Source organism: Saccostrea echinata, unplaced genomic scaffold, assembly GCF_033153115.1.
Source record: "Saccostrea echinata isolate AGI-Se365-2 ecotype Australia unplaced genomic scaffold, CSIRO_AGI_Sech_v1 ptg000052l, whole genome shotgun sequence".
NCBI classification, from domain to species: Eukaryota; Metazoa; Mollusca; class Bivalvia; order Ostreida; family Ostreidae; genus Saccostrea; species Saccostrea echinata.
In genome coordinates, this window is record NW_026889801.1 from 8,666,458 (window position 1) to 8,683,225 (window position 16,768).

The 16,768-nt window shown below is 33.0% G+C and overlaps 1 protein-coding gene across 1 annotated transcript; it reads right to left on the bottom strand.

Moving 5' to 3' along the window:
* Positions 1-7,176: 7,176 nt before the first annotated feature.
* Positions 7,177-16,151, bottom strand: LOC133203822 (uncharacterized). Its single transcript, XM_061339607.1, has 5 exons — positions 16,046-16,151; positions 15,771-15,915; positions 14,083-14,207; positions 7,607-7,730; positions 7,177-7,508 (listed from the first exon to the last, which is right to left on the bottom strand). The coding sequence occupies exons 1-5, from the start codon at positions 16,107-16,109 to the stop codon at positions 7,244-7,246; spliced, it is 723 nt and encodes a 240-aa protein (XP_061195591.1). The 5' UTR covers positions 16,110-16,151; the 3' UTR covers positions 7,177-7,243.
* Positions 16,152-16,768: the final 617 nt, after the last annotated feature.

Genomic DNA, 16,768 nt, shown 5'->3' on the forward strand with positions numbered 1-16,768 from the left:
AAATAGGATGTTGTGTTTCCTTTGCGTGTCAGAATATAAAAAGAGCAATCTCAAGAGTTTCTAGCTCAAGTTGTGCTGTATGTACTATTTAACAGATTTTTCTGTCATATACCAACTTTTTATCATGTGAAATGTTTTTAATGTCATTTGAAGGTAAAGAAAATGGCCATATACAGTTTAATAAACGTGTATTTTTATTATACGCATGAAGCCATTCTTAAACCTTAGAATGAGTACTGTAAACTAATTGCAGTGAACGACATTTATAACTAGTGTCCACAAAGTTCGTAGGCAAGAGATATTTTTATAATGACTGCACAGCCGATTGTGTACGGTATTATTTTAAAAATAGACCATGAATTGGTAAGTGTATAAAAATGAAAACAATTAACAATATTCTACAAAGATATCCCTTTACATACTTTGTATAAACATATATAAGCCACACGACGCAGTCCTTCTTGACATTTCTGTGAATTCGAGCAATTAACTCTTGTTCTGTATATGTCTGCCGGCTTCTACAGGATGTATATCTAATTGGAAAAATAGAAAAGTCCAATTTAACACAAAAAAATCAATTGATAATTTTTAAACTAAATGTAAAAAATACACTTTAGTACGGGTGACAAATTTCCACGGAAAATTTCGCTACGTTGTGACAGCATACATAGCTTAAATTTATCTCACACCGAAAAAAGTACGCCTACAGTAGCATGTTTCAAAGAACATGTCATAAAAATACGAAATTTCTATTTATGACGTCATTATGAAAATAACTTGACATTAGATTTAATCCAGGTTGATAATTAAGGTGTGAAATATTTAACATACTGGTATACAAAGGCAATCAAAGAAATCTGCGTAGTTTCATGCCCGCGGACTAAAGAGAAAATAATGATTCCGCGGAATTATGACTCCGTGGAGGAAAAATGTACATTTACAGTATTTTTATGCCCCCGCCATACAATGGCCGAGGCATATAGTGTTACCCTGTTCGGTCATTCCGTCATTCTTTCATTCCGTATCATTGACTTTCCATTTATTATCTAGTCAACAGTTGCACACATTCAACTCAGGTTTGACATATGGATACGTCAAAGGAATGCGCAGGTCAAGTTCGATTTTGGTCATGGTCCGATGATTTTTGGCAAAACTCAGATGTTTGCTTGAATGTTTATTGTTGTTTAACGTCCTTCTCGTCAATTTTTCACTCATATAGAGACGCCACCATTTGCCGGTGGAGAACTGCGAATTTTGACCCATACTCGGCACTCGGGGCCATTGAGCATTGAGGGATATTTTTCGTCCCAGCAATTACTGCGACACGGGACTTCGCTTTATACGGTCTCATCCGAAGGACCGGTCTCAGGTAGTTTATTAGTGTAGGTATTTTACCAGAAAATACAGGTCAATTTCGAATTTGGTCTGTGTCCGATGATTTTTTTGATAGAGTCATCCCTCTTGAACTCAGAAAAATTAAGATATTTTCAATTTCAGCTCTCTAACTTTTATAAGGATGTATGTATAAAATTGAAATTGCATGTGCAGGTATTTTACGAAAAGATATAGGTCAAGTTTATATTATGTCGTGGTTCGATGATTTTTGACAGAATTATCCCTCTTGAACTTACAAAAAATAAGAAATCTTAAGTTTCCGCTCTCTAGCTTTTGTAGGGATGTATGTATAAGGTTGAAATTGAATATGCATGTGTTTTACCAAAAAATTTAATTCAATAAATATGAACAAAAGCCCAGGAGAGATTCGAACATGGAATTTGCCGTTCATAAATCTGATACTTTAAGCACTTGGCTAAGATAATTATTGTTGACCAAATCGATCTACACTGTAAAAATGTGTTTAAAATCCAAGCATTTTTCAATACAATTTTTTGTCACCTCCTTTTTTATACGTTTAATTCCTAAACATGTAAAATTTCTAAACATGTATGAGAAAGTGTTTAGAATTTAATCATTTGTGTGTTTAGAAATTAAACATATCTAAACACTTAAACACATGTGTTTTAATTCTAAACACAAATTGATAAGTGTTTAGTAGCTAAACACATAAGTATTTAGTAGCTAAACACTTCATAAATATATCTTCATAAGTATATCTTTTATAACTGCAGAAAAACGATAAACTGAATTGATCAAGGAGCATATTCTTATCAATGCACATAATTAACAAATTTTTCAAAATGTGTAAGAAATATTAACTATTTCTTATAAAACCACTACTGAGATATGTATATTTATGCAATAGAATGGACACTGTGTGATGTACTTAATTTTCACAAATAAAGTAGGAGCTAGAACTGAATAGATTTTATTTTTCTCACATTTAATCAGCATGACTCATAAATCATAACGTACAAACCATTTTCTTATCCTCAAAATGACAAAGAAAATAAATCAGCGGACAATGTAATATCTACGGAAGCCGGTAGGTGCCAGGTAGAAAAATATTTTATCTGGCGGCCGCCACATAATTTCTGGCAGCCGCCAGATAAGTTATCTGGCGGCCGCCAGATCTTTTTATCTGGCTGCCGCCAGAAAATATTTGGCGGCCGCCAGATAAGTTTCTGGCGGCCGCCAGTTATTTATCTGGCGGCCGCCAGATAAAATATTTTTTCTACCTGACACCAACCGGCTTCCATAAATATCAAAACTTCACTGAATATTTTAGAAATTAAAAAAATACAAAATGTATATTTTTAAATATAATAACATGTTTAATTAATTACGATTTGAATCGGCTGCAGAGTTTTCCTCATGACAGTCACAAAAATATCAAAATTGATTACTTTCAGAATGTCCCAAAGCACCACATAACACTGCATATGATTTATGTCCCATCAATAACTGCCAGTGAGTAGTCCATTTCGAATGCAAAAAGATAATTTTTTAGGTATTCAAAACTTGAGTAGTCTATTTCGAATGCAAAAAGATAATTTTTTAGGTATTCAAAACTGCCCTAGTAGTCTTCACAAAATTAATTTTCTAAGTGTAGATGTAGATTATGGAACAACAATTGCACTTGAAGATGACACCATGTACTTTGATCTGGACTACTTATTTAACCTGCAGGAAAGAAAGTCACATTTGAGTAAAAGTACGCTACTCATTTAAATTTTAAATTACCTTGATAAACATAATTAATCAAATTTTGGTGAAACTATGCTGTTACAAATATAGATGTTTTAACGATATTCAATATTTACTTTTCTCCAGCAACTCTATTTATGAACGAATTCAAAATATCCCAAGTCAACTTTGTTTGCATTGCTCATCGTGGTTAATTAATGTAAAAAAAAAGAAAACAAAACTTTAATTGTAGTAATAAGATGCCTTTCCGATGCATTTCCCAATTTCGTCATGGTTATCCCTTAAGTTGTCAATAACTTTCTTTGATACATCTCTATTACCTTATTTGTGATTTTCTTTGTTTCGATAGTCACTCAAATTAACGTTCAAATATATATGTGCCATTTCTGGGAAGATAACTCTGCACTTAACAGTAAAACGTGTTTAATTTCTAAACGCATTTAGATATAGAACATGTTTAGGCATAGGCGTTTAGTCGTTAAACATAATTCTAAACACGTTTAGATCTAAACACATTATAGAAGTACATTAGTAATACAGTGTATCTGGGGGTTGTCTGAGATACATGCACATGTTTGATTTTGATAAAATATATATCATATCTGATGAATTTTGTAATGTATAAGGGTCGTTCAATAAATAATGCAAAAAGTCATCTAAAAAAGGAAAAGCATGTAAAGCAGATTCTTCATGCTTTCAATCTCTCAAAGCTTTCTATGTTTACATGTATACATGTCGTACATATGTAAGTCTTTATACCTAGGGCCAGAAAACCTCAAAAAACTTTCCTTTCTTCAACATTTTATTTATTACTCTATGCTTATTTGCTCCAGTACTTGCAGGTAAAGAAAAACTACTCTAGGGACAGGCATATGGTATTGCTTTGCAGGAAATCTGCGTATATACATGTTTTACTGGACCTCTTGAATAAAAAGAAAAAATTACTTAATTACACATATTTGGAGCCCTTGCTTTTCTTTGCAATAATTGGGCGACAGCTTTCTCTTTGATTCCAGATTTTATTCTTGATATTCCTTTTTGGCTTTAAAAAGTGCACCCATGTTTTGTAATCCATCACTCAAGTATATCAAATCTTCGTTTAGTAAATATTTTTATTTTTAAATAGACCAATGGCACATGTTGTGAATGTTTTCTCTGAGGCCTTTGTAAGGAAATAAGGCACCTGTTGGATAAAATTATTGTTAAATTTATTACATTTGTCAAAACTCTATAAACTATTGTGACGAGGAAATGCTTAGTGTCTTAGCAATATCTATCAATGTTATTCTGGCATTTTCAGATGTCATGTTGCTCACAGCAGCGACATTTTTGGTGCCCCTGCAGATTTCGATAGACCATTTTGACTGTAATCTTTAATTGTATTTTTATTACTTTGAAATTTCCGAAACTATTTAAAACCTATACAGCGTGAAAGACTAATCTTTCCACGCATCAAAATCATATAGTTATTACGGGTTACTCAGCTATTTTTGCAATGAAGCGCACTTATCACATATGCCCTGATTTTCCCTTCCTTGACAGAGATAATTTTCAATCAGTTTTCAGCTCAGCGCAATGGCCATGATAAGTTTAAAAGTAAATTCCTTTGCAAGAACAATAGGAAAAAGTTCGGCTTTTCTGTGATTAGGACTTTTTAAAAAGACTTTTCAACTGTTTAGAAATAAAATCAAATGAATCTACATTTATTATGATAAACTGTATTTTGCAATACTTATTGAATGGCCCTCTTACTATCGATACCTATGCAGCAACATACCCTTATCACCTGCATACCGGGTTTATATCTCTCAGTAGATTCGATACTCCAGAGTATGCTCTACGTATGAACAATTATTTAAACGAGGTAAGTTTTTGACAAACAAGTTGATGAAACAAGAATATAAGCAGTCTCGTTTAAAGTCATCATTTCGTAAGTTCTATGGTCGATACAATGACCTTGTCAACATATACAATCTATCATTAAGTCAAATGTTGACTGACTATTTTCATACTAATTGTTAGGCCATTATCACTGAATTTTCGACGTATTTTTCTTATTTCCCGATCATGACAAGGAGCTCTCGGCCGGTGTGTTCGGTTGGAAGGGGGTGATCACTCCTCCATAGCACCTGAACCCTCCTCTGATGTCTTAAAGGTCCGTGTTTGCTCGCTCCTATTTTGTAATGTTAAATGGACTTCTGAGCTCGAATACTGTTCGTTATCTCCACATATTTCACAAGCTGAATTGATTGATTGCATGTTGTTTTACGTCCCATTCGAGAATTTTTCACTCATATAGAGACGTCACCAAATAACGGTGAAGGGCTTCAAATTTTAACCTTTACTCGGCACTCAGGGTCATTGAGCAGTGAGGGTTCTTTATCGTGCCAACGACTACCGTTACACGGGACCTCTGCTTTAAAGGTCTCATCCAAAAGACCCATGACTTTTACGTCTAATGCTGGGAGCTTGGCGGAAGGAACGAGTTGAAATGTAAACATGAAATCGTAACTATTTAAAGCAGTCTTCCTAGTAGACGATCAACAATCTGATGACATAATCAAATTTCATGTTCATGTTATACAGATTGTTTCATTATATCTGTCCCCATTACTTGTAGAGAAACCATCAGATTAATTTAGAAGGTTTTAATACATTCAGAAAATTTGAGTTCAACATTTTTTCTGGTATATGCATTCTTATTTTTCTTTTTCAATGTTTTGATATACCTATCTTAGATGAAAATCAATTTTTTTATAATGTATTCTATATGACGTCGTGTTTGTGATAGAATGAATTAAAAACAATTTCTGGTCACTACAGAACTAATCCTGTATTCTCAAATTTATTTTTCGTGGCATTAAGATTGTTTTTAAATATTTTTTTTCTCTGACCTATATACTACTTTGTTTATCCTAACAATAGTTATTGGTGGATTACATTCACAGTAAAAATCCACGACTTCAACACTTCGTTTTTAAGGAGGTTGGATCCGTCTATAAAAGGTAATGAGAATTTTTTATCAAGTATATTTTTAGAATCTACACACATAGCTTAATTAGAAATTAAAAATCAAAACAATAAAATGGGCGTCAGGGCGCTTCTTTTGGCGCTACAGAACATTAAGTTTGACCATTTTGTACTGTAACTACTTCTAACACAAAAATCAAATTTTCACACACTCACACACACCTCAACTATTTTTTTTTTCAAATTACTTTGCCTGGGAAAATATTTGACTGTTCTACGCCCAAAAATGTCATTTTTTTGCATTAAAAGTTTAACAAGCAATAAAATCGTTTGAAAGTATTGACATTTAACTGAAGTTTATAAAAATGGATAAAAGTTTCTTACATATTCAGAAAAATATATATTCAAAAAAAAATTAAAAGTGAGGATCTTTGATGTAAATTTTTAGCTATAACTAAAAAAGCGTTAATTATTAGCTTAGATTTTCACAATATATTTGCTATACATGTATTTGTCAAGTATGATGATGAAATTTATGACAGTTTGTTTAGGCAATATATAATTTAAAACCAGCATAAAACAGTTCACGGTACAAAATAACTCTGTCTTCAGGCTGCATGGAGAAAAAAAGGAATCCAAACTTACCAATTCTTTAAATACTTCGAAAGATAAAAAAAATGATCATTTTCTTCTAAGAAAAGAACTTTCCGCCACAAAATATACATGTAGTTCCTCGCTTGATGCTTTTTGGTAAGGACATAAATCATTGGGTTTTGACTAGATATAGCTTAATTGGCATTATAAAATCCAAATTTATTGTAAGAACTAAACATTTATGTAGAATTTTTTAAATAGGGGTTAAGACAAAAATTTGCCCAAAATCTCAGGAGCGAACATCTATAAGACGGACATATCGATTTTTTGTGCTTTTTATGGCATCATATCTGAAATCATAACATAAAAATGGCGGACTTAAGACTTTTGTTTGTTTAATTATTAAAATTAAAGATTTTTTAGGCAATTGTAATAGAGACAGATATTTTGCAAACAACTAGTAATTTCCGTAAACCCATTCTTAAAATACAAATTGACAATATACACTTATCTTGTGCAATATTAATTTTTATTCTTTATTTGATTGCTTTTATGAGAAAACAAAGAGCTGAAACTAGAGGCCAATCAGGGATCGAAGGATCCTGGAGGTCTCTACAACTGAAGCTCGTCGGGTAAGGGGACTCTGGGCTGTTGATGTCACTTCCATAAACTCGTCATAGCAAATTTCTTTATATTCCGATCTACTTTCAACCATTTGGAAAACATCTTGTAACTCTTCTGCCAACTCGTTCATGTACTGTAGCAAAGCTCGCAGACCATCATGATCACAATAAGCCGAGAGTTTTGTCACGGTGGCACTGATACCCGACTTCATTTCACTGAAATTATATATTTTTTAGTGAAACTTTCAAATCAAGGCTCCATAAGTTTCGACAAATAATGATGAGAGACATGATAATATTAAGCAATTATTAACCTGCATACGTCCGAATCATTTGTTTTCATTTTAGTCAAAAGAGAAAAACCTTCAAACACCAGGTCCTCAAAAAACATTTTCTGGACTTTTTCATTATTCATACAGTCAATCAATTTGTCCAACCCTGCAAAGAATTGAACATGGCAATAAAATAGTAGCACAAACATGGAATTTATTCAAACAGCTCAATATTATTTTTTTTTCAAATACAAATATTATTTAAACCTAAATATTTATACATTTTGTCAATTAAAATTTTCATATATACGAGGGTTGTCCCTGAAAAACGTGAAGAATTTCAATTTTTTTTGTTCCACTAATATCATAAAGTTAAGAAATGGCATGCATCACTATCAATATTTTTTTGAATATTAAATAGAAATTTCAACAAAATATTTCAATAAATAATATTTTCCTCTTAGTTAAACGAATCTTACATAATAGTTGTCGGCGCAACACCGACGAAGTCAAAACGTAATATACACGGAGGTGTGACCAGTCGGTAGGGGATGCTCACTCCTCCATGGCACCTGATCCCACCTCTGATGTTTTGGAGGTCCTTGTTTGCTCTGCACCTATTTTGTAATGTTTATGGACTTTTGAGCTTGAATGCTGTTCGTTATCTTCATATATTTCATTTTTACCACTGAACATGTATCTCTGCTGGTGGACAGTCTGTCCCCGAGGATACTTGTCGTTCTGTATCTATTCATTCATAAGTACACAGAATAACGAAATGATACTGGCAGACGCGTCGCCCAGTATAAAAAGGCGTCACTCTTTTGAGTCTATTAGGGACACAGACTCAAGGAGTTCATTCGGTGCCCCTCGGATAATCCTCAGGGATATTAAACATATGTCATATATACAGTCTTCAGATTACCAGTTTTGGTATAAAACCTTTAGTTCATACAAAAAATTGAAAGAATGTAAGGTTTCTATTAGAGATATATTTGAAGATTCCTTTTCCGATCCCATGTCTTCTATTTCATAATGTTCTGCGAAAAACTGTAAAACCTGCACAGCTATGTTGAGGCTTTCCGAAGCTTTAGAATGTGCTCAAAACATAATATGTCAATGCGAGGTCGGTTTTGGTTTTAATTTATAAGTATTGAACTTTAGTACTTCCAATTTATATAGAGGGTTTCCTCGGCTATATATTAACACATTTGTTATGATATCACATGCCTTTTTTGATCACGTGACGGTTATTTATTAATTTTTGAAGTGTTTCATATAAATTGTTTCGGCACAGCTGATTAACACAGTAATTATTAACATTTTGTTATATAGATAAACTCATTGTATCCTTGTGTATCCGAAATGTGCTTGGGAAAAGTCATAGTATTACTTGGGTACAAAATATTTCCTGAGAAATTCAACTTACCTACAAATTTGAGGGTATTTTCCACACAATATCGTAATCTGTATTAAAACAAAGCCAACACACATTTTTCCCAAGCACGATTCAGTTAGAGAACAACCTCTTCTTACAGAATTCCACAAAAATTCTCAGATTAATCCTAATTAATCACCTGCGTCAGACTCTTTTATACACACAAAATAAATTCTACCTCCAACCACGGGTATAAAACAGAGTACATTTCAAAAGTATATTTTTCATAAGCATTTGGAATATGCTAAATTTCAATCAAGGGTAGATAAGCGGTGTAATTTTAAAATATTCGGACATATAAGACTTAAGAAACCTCTAACAACCCGTGAATTTTGCAATAGCTATCTAGTATTTTACATGCAGTTTGAAATAAAGTGTAAAGTTCATCACACTCTCCCCGTCATAACATCTCAAGTCTGCAGTGACCTGTCGTCATTTTCCATTATGACGTCATATTTTGGTAGTTCAGAGATGTGAAGGCACAGAGTGCACTGTGATATTCTACGGGAAGCCTTGACCTACCTGCGTGTGACATTTTGATGACTAACACTTCTTTCACCAGTAATCTTACTGGACACAGCTTCTATACCAAAACTTGGGAAAATCTTAACTGCAAATCTACTAATGTTGTCTACGGAATAGAATGTAATTTTTGTGGACTTGTTTATGTTGGTGAAACCAAGGGTTCACTTCATAAAAGAATATCGGGTCATAGATTTCAAATCAACAACGGGGGCCAGCAGCTTCTCTACAAGCACTTTAATATACCTGAGCGTTCAATTTTGTCAATGAAAGTTAGAATTCTAGAAAAAAATATACTACCATACAAACAGTCCATCACTGAGTACACCTTTCCGTAGACAACGAGAGGAATTTTGGTTTAGAAAACTAGGGACAGCCTTTCCCTATGGATGTAATGACAATGTCGATAGTATTGGAAATCTTTCCAGTCCACAGTGTAACAGTGTAAATGCGATGGGACTTTTTAACCAGACACAGAGACGTAAGCGTAGTCATGGACATGGGTCTTACAATAAATCTTTAATACACGATGTCCCTTTTGATTCATTATTACCTTACGTAAATCAGCAGTAAGGTCTACATCATATTCGCTCCAAACTTTACTCTGTCCCTTTGAAACTTTTACATAGTCTTCTTGAAAAGGTCAAGGAAAATCCATTTTTTGATTCCTCGACACCAGAATATAGGCTCGGATCTGTGATTATGGATATTGCAAATCATAGGCTTTTTAAACCCCCACGTTTTACTGAAGAAGAAGCAGCTAAAACAGTCCGTTTTTTCCTTAAACTTCAATATGCCAACAAAGGAATTGACGCGGTTAATATAAGTAATATTCTTAATCACAAAAGGGTCCAGTCTTGTATTCCACCATATTTCAAGTTAAAGACTATACCTTGTATTTCCTACAAATATACATCGACTTTTGCTTCCAAACTTTTTAATTACAAGAAAACTTTACAGTGCCTGGATATCGAATATCTGAAACATAATCTTCAATCGTGTTCATTTCTTCTTCACCCTATAACTAAAGTCCTGCTGGACACGTTATTACTGGTGACGTAAATATAGTTAATAATGAGGACCTTAGATCACTAATTTTAAAAGGTCCTAAATATAGGGAACCCCGATCCTTCAACTGGCGTCGGAATGTCATAAATATTATGGATTCTGTAGAGGATTACGCAAGGCGATGGGCAAGACATGAAAAAGAAGACCTTGACACTTTGTCAGAATGGATTAAATGTATCAGATGTATGTTAAAATCGCGCATTAAAAGATTGAGGGGCAATATGAGAACTATCTATCCTTCTGTATTCAATAATCCAGAAGTGAAAAAAGAATTAGATAGATTACATGATCAGTATGTACTGGTCCCTGCCGACAAAGCAGGTAAAAACATTGTCTGTGTTTGTAAGGCTTGTATTTTAGAGGAACTTGGATTTAATTCTACAAGTGGTAATCCAACTTATACTCATAGTTCTCTTTCTAAGGAAGAAATTCTTCAAAATCATTGTCAGTTTTGAATATTTTTAATATTCCAAACAACCAAAATGAATTTAAATTACCATATCTATACTGGATTCCGAAACTTCATAAAAATCGTTACAAACAAAGATACATAGCGGGCTCCAGTAAATGTTCAACCAAGCCTCTTTCTTTACTCCTCACTAAGATATTAACAGTAGTGAAGGGGAAACTTCAAGAGTGTTGTGCAACAATATATTCGAGCAGTGGTGTAAATCAGATGTGGATACTTAAAATTCCAAAAAACTTTTGGAAAATTTGAAATCACAAGATTTTACCAAAATCAACAGCTTAAAAACTGACGACTTTCAACTTTATACACAACCATTCCCCACGATAAATTAAAATCCAGGCTTTTTGATATCATTGACAGCTGCTTTTTCAATAAAATTGGAACTCGTAGATTTACTTACCTTGTCATTGGTCGTTTGCAAAATTATTTTGTTAAAAAACATTCTGATTGTACACACAAATACTCTGAAGTTGACATTAAAAAGATGCTTGAGTTTCTGATTGACAATATCTATGTGGTTTTTTGAGACCAGGTCTTCCAACAATCTATTGGAATTCCCATGGGTACCATTTGCGCCCCGTTATTAGCAGATCTTTTTTGTATTCATATGAAGCAGAATTTGTCAAAAATCTTATACGTGATAAGAAGAAAACGCTTGCTGTGGCCTTCAACTCGACATTTAGATATATCGACGACGTATTGTCAATTAACAATTGTTATTTCCAGTTTTATGTCGATACGATATATCCCGGTGAGCTTGAGATAAAAGATACTACAGAGTGTGACACACCTGTTTCATATTTGGATATTTTACTTGAAAAAGACGTTAATGGTAATCTAACAACCAAGCTTTATGATAAACGTGGTGACTTTAACTTTTCAATCGTCAACTTCCCTTACTTATGCAGCAATATACCTTCATCACCTGCATACGTGGTTTATATCTCTCAGATGATTCGATACGCAAGAGCATACTCTACGTATGTACGATTTCTAAAACGAGGTAAATTATTGACAAACAAGTTGATGAAACAAGAATATCAGCAGTCTCGTTTAAAGTCATCATTTCGTAAGTTCTATGGTCGATACAATGACCTTGTCAGCAAATACAATTTATCATTGAGTCAAATGCTGACTGACGTTTTTCATACAAAATGTTAGGCCATTATTTACACACTGAATTGTCGACGGATTTTTCCGTTATTTTTCGATCATGACAAAGAGCAAACGGCGGGTGTGACCGGTCGGCAGGGGATGCTCACTCCTCCATGGCACCTGATCCCACCTCTGATGTTTTGGAGATCCATGTTTGCTCTGCACCTATTTTGTAATGTTTAATGGACTTTTGAGCTTGAATACTGTTCGTTATCTCCATATATTTCATGTAGCGTTTGTAGATATGTTCAGGAATTATGCCTCTTTTCTTTAGAATTTTAAAGATTTTATTTCGATTTTTCTTTGGTATGGAAATTAACCATCTTGGACATACTATAAGCATCCAAAGATCGTAAAATTGATTCTTTAAAAGACAACTTCCCAGCCCGATCATGAACTTCTAGAGTAGCTCAATCTCCACGTATGACAGCATGCTTCCGACCTTTCAATTTGTTATTTTTGGAGGGTCTACAAAGCACCTCTACCTTCGGATAACTAGTGTAATCATCCTTGAACCTCTTGTGCCAGGTACATTTATAAAAGAGTGTCCGACACACCTGTTTGTGTCCTTCCATTGTTTCCATCTCTTTTTCAAAATGAGCAGGAGTCATAATATACTCAATACAGTACTGAATTATAACTGGTGCGCCGCAAAAACGTCCGACGTCGCCATTTTTGACAATATTTAACGGAAAATGTTTGTACATTTAACGTCATATTGTTGCCGTTTATTATGTTATATTAATGAATTTTCACATATTGGTACTACGGATCATAGCATTTTTATCGATGTAAATTTCGTCATATTATATTTTCTTACAATCTGGAAATAAACGAAACATTAATGGCAATGCCATTTATAAAAGTGAAAAAAAAAATGCCGTTCGCCGACCACCGATATTTAACACCCTTTAAATGGCGTTTCTATTTGCATATGCTATTACAACCTCATAAAATTAAGTCAAAATAAAGAAAATATTATTTCCCAAAAATGTTCAAAAAATGAATAATTTTGGTTAGGTAGTTTAGGAGCTGAAAAGTTCGCGTTTTTCTGAGACAACCCTCGTAGATATCATTTAATTACAAAAACCTGTATTTTGGATCCCTGTCTTACTCTATTTTTTTCCCTTCAGTTTTGCTGTACTGATACATATACATGTATGTATGTTTTGAAATTGAATCTTGCTTGATCATTTAAGTAGGTATAAATTGTATCTAAATACATGTATATTACCTTACTGTTTTGCCAATGTTATCCAATATCAAAAATCTCTACGCATGATGTTTTATAGAAAAATAAAGCTGGATTATACTTTGAAACTGTTGAGAGTTCCTAGTTCTGCTGATTTTAACAATAAGACAATTGTTTCTTTTGATATCAATGAAAGTGTAAATTAAATTGAATTTGATCATCATGTCTCCCAAAAAGACATTTTTTTTAAAAAAATAGCATTGACTTTATTGAAAGTATTTTTTCTTACCTTAGTTCAGTTTAATACTAAAATATTAAATACAGCTATTACAATTCACAACCTATCTTTCAAATGATCTTTGTTTTTAGTTTAACGTCCCTCTCAAAAAAATTTCACCAATATGCACCAATATGCATAAGGAGACGCCAAATTAAGTTCCTTACTCGGCACTCAGGGCCATTGAGCAGTAAGGGATCTTTTTTCATGCCAGCACCTACTACTACAGGGGACCTCGGTTTATACAATCTCAGACGAAGGACCAATCTCCATGTCCCGCAGTTGTATTCGAACCCTCGACGTAAGGATTAACTCCTCACTCTGCGACTCTAGAACAAACGCTCTAACCACTGCTCCACGCGGACGATTCAAATGATCTAAGAATCACCATACTTACTATCAGCTTTGGTACATGCGATGTTTTCATAAGCTTCAAAAAATTCCTTCACTCTGTTTCGATACTCTATGGGAATACATGGATCCAACCCCGTGGGTACGCAAGCCTTGTACATGTAAAAGTAGCTAAAAGAGTTACAAAGAGTTCCATCAAGTTAGTACTACCTGTACTTGTAAGAGGAAATATATGAACTTGATTATCTCACTGATATATTTTAAAGTTCTAGTTATCCTGTAAAATTCCTTATCAATTTCCAACTAAACTATTGTTTTTTTACTTTAAGTTCTTTACATTATGGACACAAATTTAAGACTATGTAGAATAATGAAAAACTTTTCCTGCTCTTTGAATGCAATTTTCATTATCCTGAAAACTCTCCTTTAAAATAAATGGAGTTAAAATCAAATTCAAACAAAACTGCTAAATCACTCGAGACAAAATTTTAGACAAGGCAGTAGTTGATGATGACAATTTTCTTGAGGAAGCACACATTCGAATTTCGGAGTCTTTTCTTGTAGCAGACAGTAATTTTTACTAAGGACAAATAATAGAACCAAACTGCACATCTTGTTTACATCTCTGAACCTATTCAATACTCAAGTGCATGCGCTGAGTTCGAGGCAGGATACTGACGTCAAAAAAATAATCTTACAGGGCTTTCAATAAACTTATTTCGAGTCAGTATTTCGTAAACTTTGGTCGTTATATTGACCTTGTTAACAAGTTAAATCTGTTATTTGATCGTACATGTATTTTGACTGAAATATTTCATACCAATTGTTAGGCCCTTGTTTTTATAATAAATTTGACTTCAGAATATTCCGTATACCTGATCAGAACATAGGGTTTACGGTGGGTGTGACCGGTCAACAGGGGATGTTTACTCCTCCACACCTGATGCCACTTCGGTAATTTTTGGGGGTCCGTGTTTCTACTCTTTACAGATTTGTATTGTTTGTAGATTTTTTTTTAGATCGATCATTGTTCTTCATCTTCATTTTTATTACATACATGTATGTTAATGTAGGTAAATAAGAAAGTTCAGCAGCATAAGATTTCATTTTTCACTTATTCACCTTTTCTACGTAAAGCTGAATTTTTTTAGCATTTTATTTTGCTGTTAAAATGTGTTGTTATGATAAATCTGTATGTAATTAAAATATTTATGATCAATAAGACTAAATGAAAGTATTAAATTTTCAGAAGAAAGATGTCTTCTGTACATTGTAATGTATAGTATTATAGAAGAAATTAATATTGTACAGGACGACAATAATGTAATTTTGCTTTAATCAAAGATTATAAATAGTTCTTTAATCGCAAATATAAGCAACGGAAGTTTATAAACGTTCTTTTTTTCTATCAGAGAAAGAGTTAATTACAATATTGCAACAGAAATTTCATATTGCTGTAAATGAGTATATGGAAAAAAATACTCGAACCATCAGAAAAAGTGGGAGTCATTCTATTGCCAATACACTAGATATCAAATAATGCTATTAACTATTTAAATCCATGATAAAGCATTAAATGCACACATGCTTAGAACATCATTCATTCCTGTCATATTTTTTCATTGAATTTCAATATGTAAAATTAAGTATTGATATGACTAGAATGCAAGAATAAGGATTGATTGATAGGAAAACTACGTTATAAAAAAATAGAACTTCTGTGATTTAACCAACCTGCATCCAAAACTAAAGAGCCCGGGTTTGAAGCGAACTCGGAATCCCTCTGGTCCAGATGTAAAATTTATTCTTTCTCTCAGTTCTTTATTAATATCAATCTTACTGTCCATGCAAACTTCAGTAGCACATTTATTATGGGTGGCTAGAATTTAAAAAAAAAAAACGTAATTTTTGTTAAAAGTATAAACAAGTATACTTAATTTATTAATGCTATTTTACTGTATATATTAAGTCACTGAAAAGCCCGTGCAATTAGAGAGAGAGAGACTCACCTTCAATGAAGTCAAAATAAAATGTTAGAGTGAGAACTGCAGTGAACAATCGAAAAGAAACCATTTCGAAAACGAGTTTTCTATCCCCTGTTCAGTTTTTCATAGGCATATGTAACTTGATACTAGTTTCCTAACTATATATCTAGGACTATTAAATCTAGAATGTGGTGAGAAATATAGCTAATTTACCTATTTTCATTGCTAATTGGACGTTTTGATCGCATTTGTTGAATTAAAGTAATTTTCGTACAATTTTAAATTATTATGAACTGCATTTATTCGAAACTGTGATACAGTAATTCAGCTAATAGGTATGGCTATTATGGAATATTCTGTAAACTAAATTAAAAAAGGCTAGACATATAATAGTGTACAGCTAGGTGTTGTCAAAAGGTAAACATAAAAACATTTTTTTTTTTGAATATCAATCAATCAGTCAAAAACTTTAAGAATAAACCTTTCCTCTCTAGTTTTATAATGATTTAGTGTAATGTAACATATTTTGTTTTGTAGATATTTTTAATGGTTTTGACGTTGAAACCCGAGGCATCGTTTAGATTTTTCCCCGATACATACTTTTCCACTACACTAAAGAAATTGGTATATTCCATTACATAATAATGAGAACCTTTGTATTTTTTATTGTTTGATTATGCTTTTATAGTATAAAAGCCACCTTTTTTATTCTAAAAGGTGCACAATTTTTCACTGAGAAAAATGGCA

Coding starts and splice junctions, on each gene's coding strand:
- LOC133203822 (XM_061339607.1), bottom strand. CDS start 16,109: ATGGTTTCTTTTCGATTGTTCACTGCAGTTCTCACTCTAACATTTTAT. Junction 14,208..15,770: donor CTCTTTAGTTTTGGATGCAG/GTTGGTTAAATC, acceptor TAACTCTTTTAG/CTACTTTTACATGTACAAGG. Junction 7,731..14,082: donor CGCATGTACCAAAGCTGATA/GTAAGTATGGTG, acceptor AATTCTTTGCAG/GGTTGGACAAATTGATTGAC.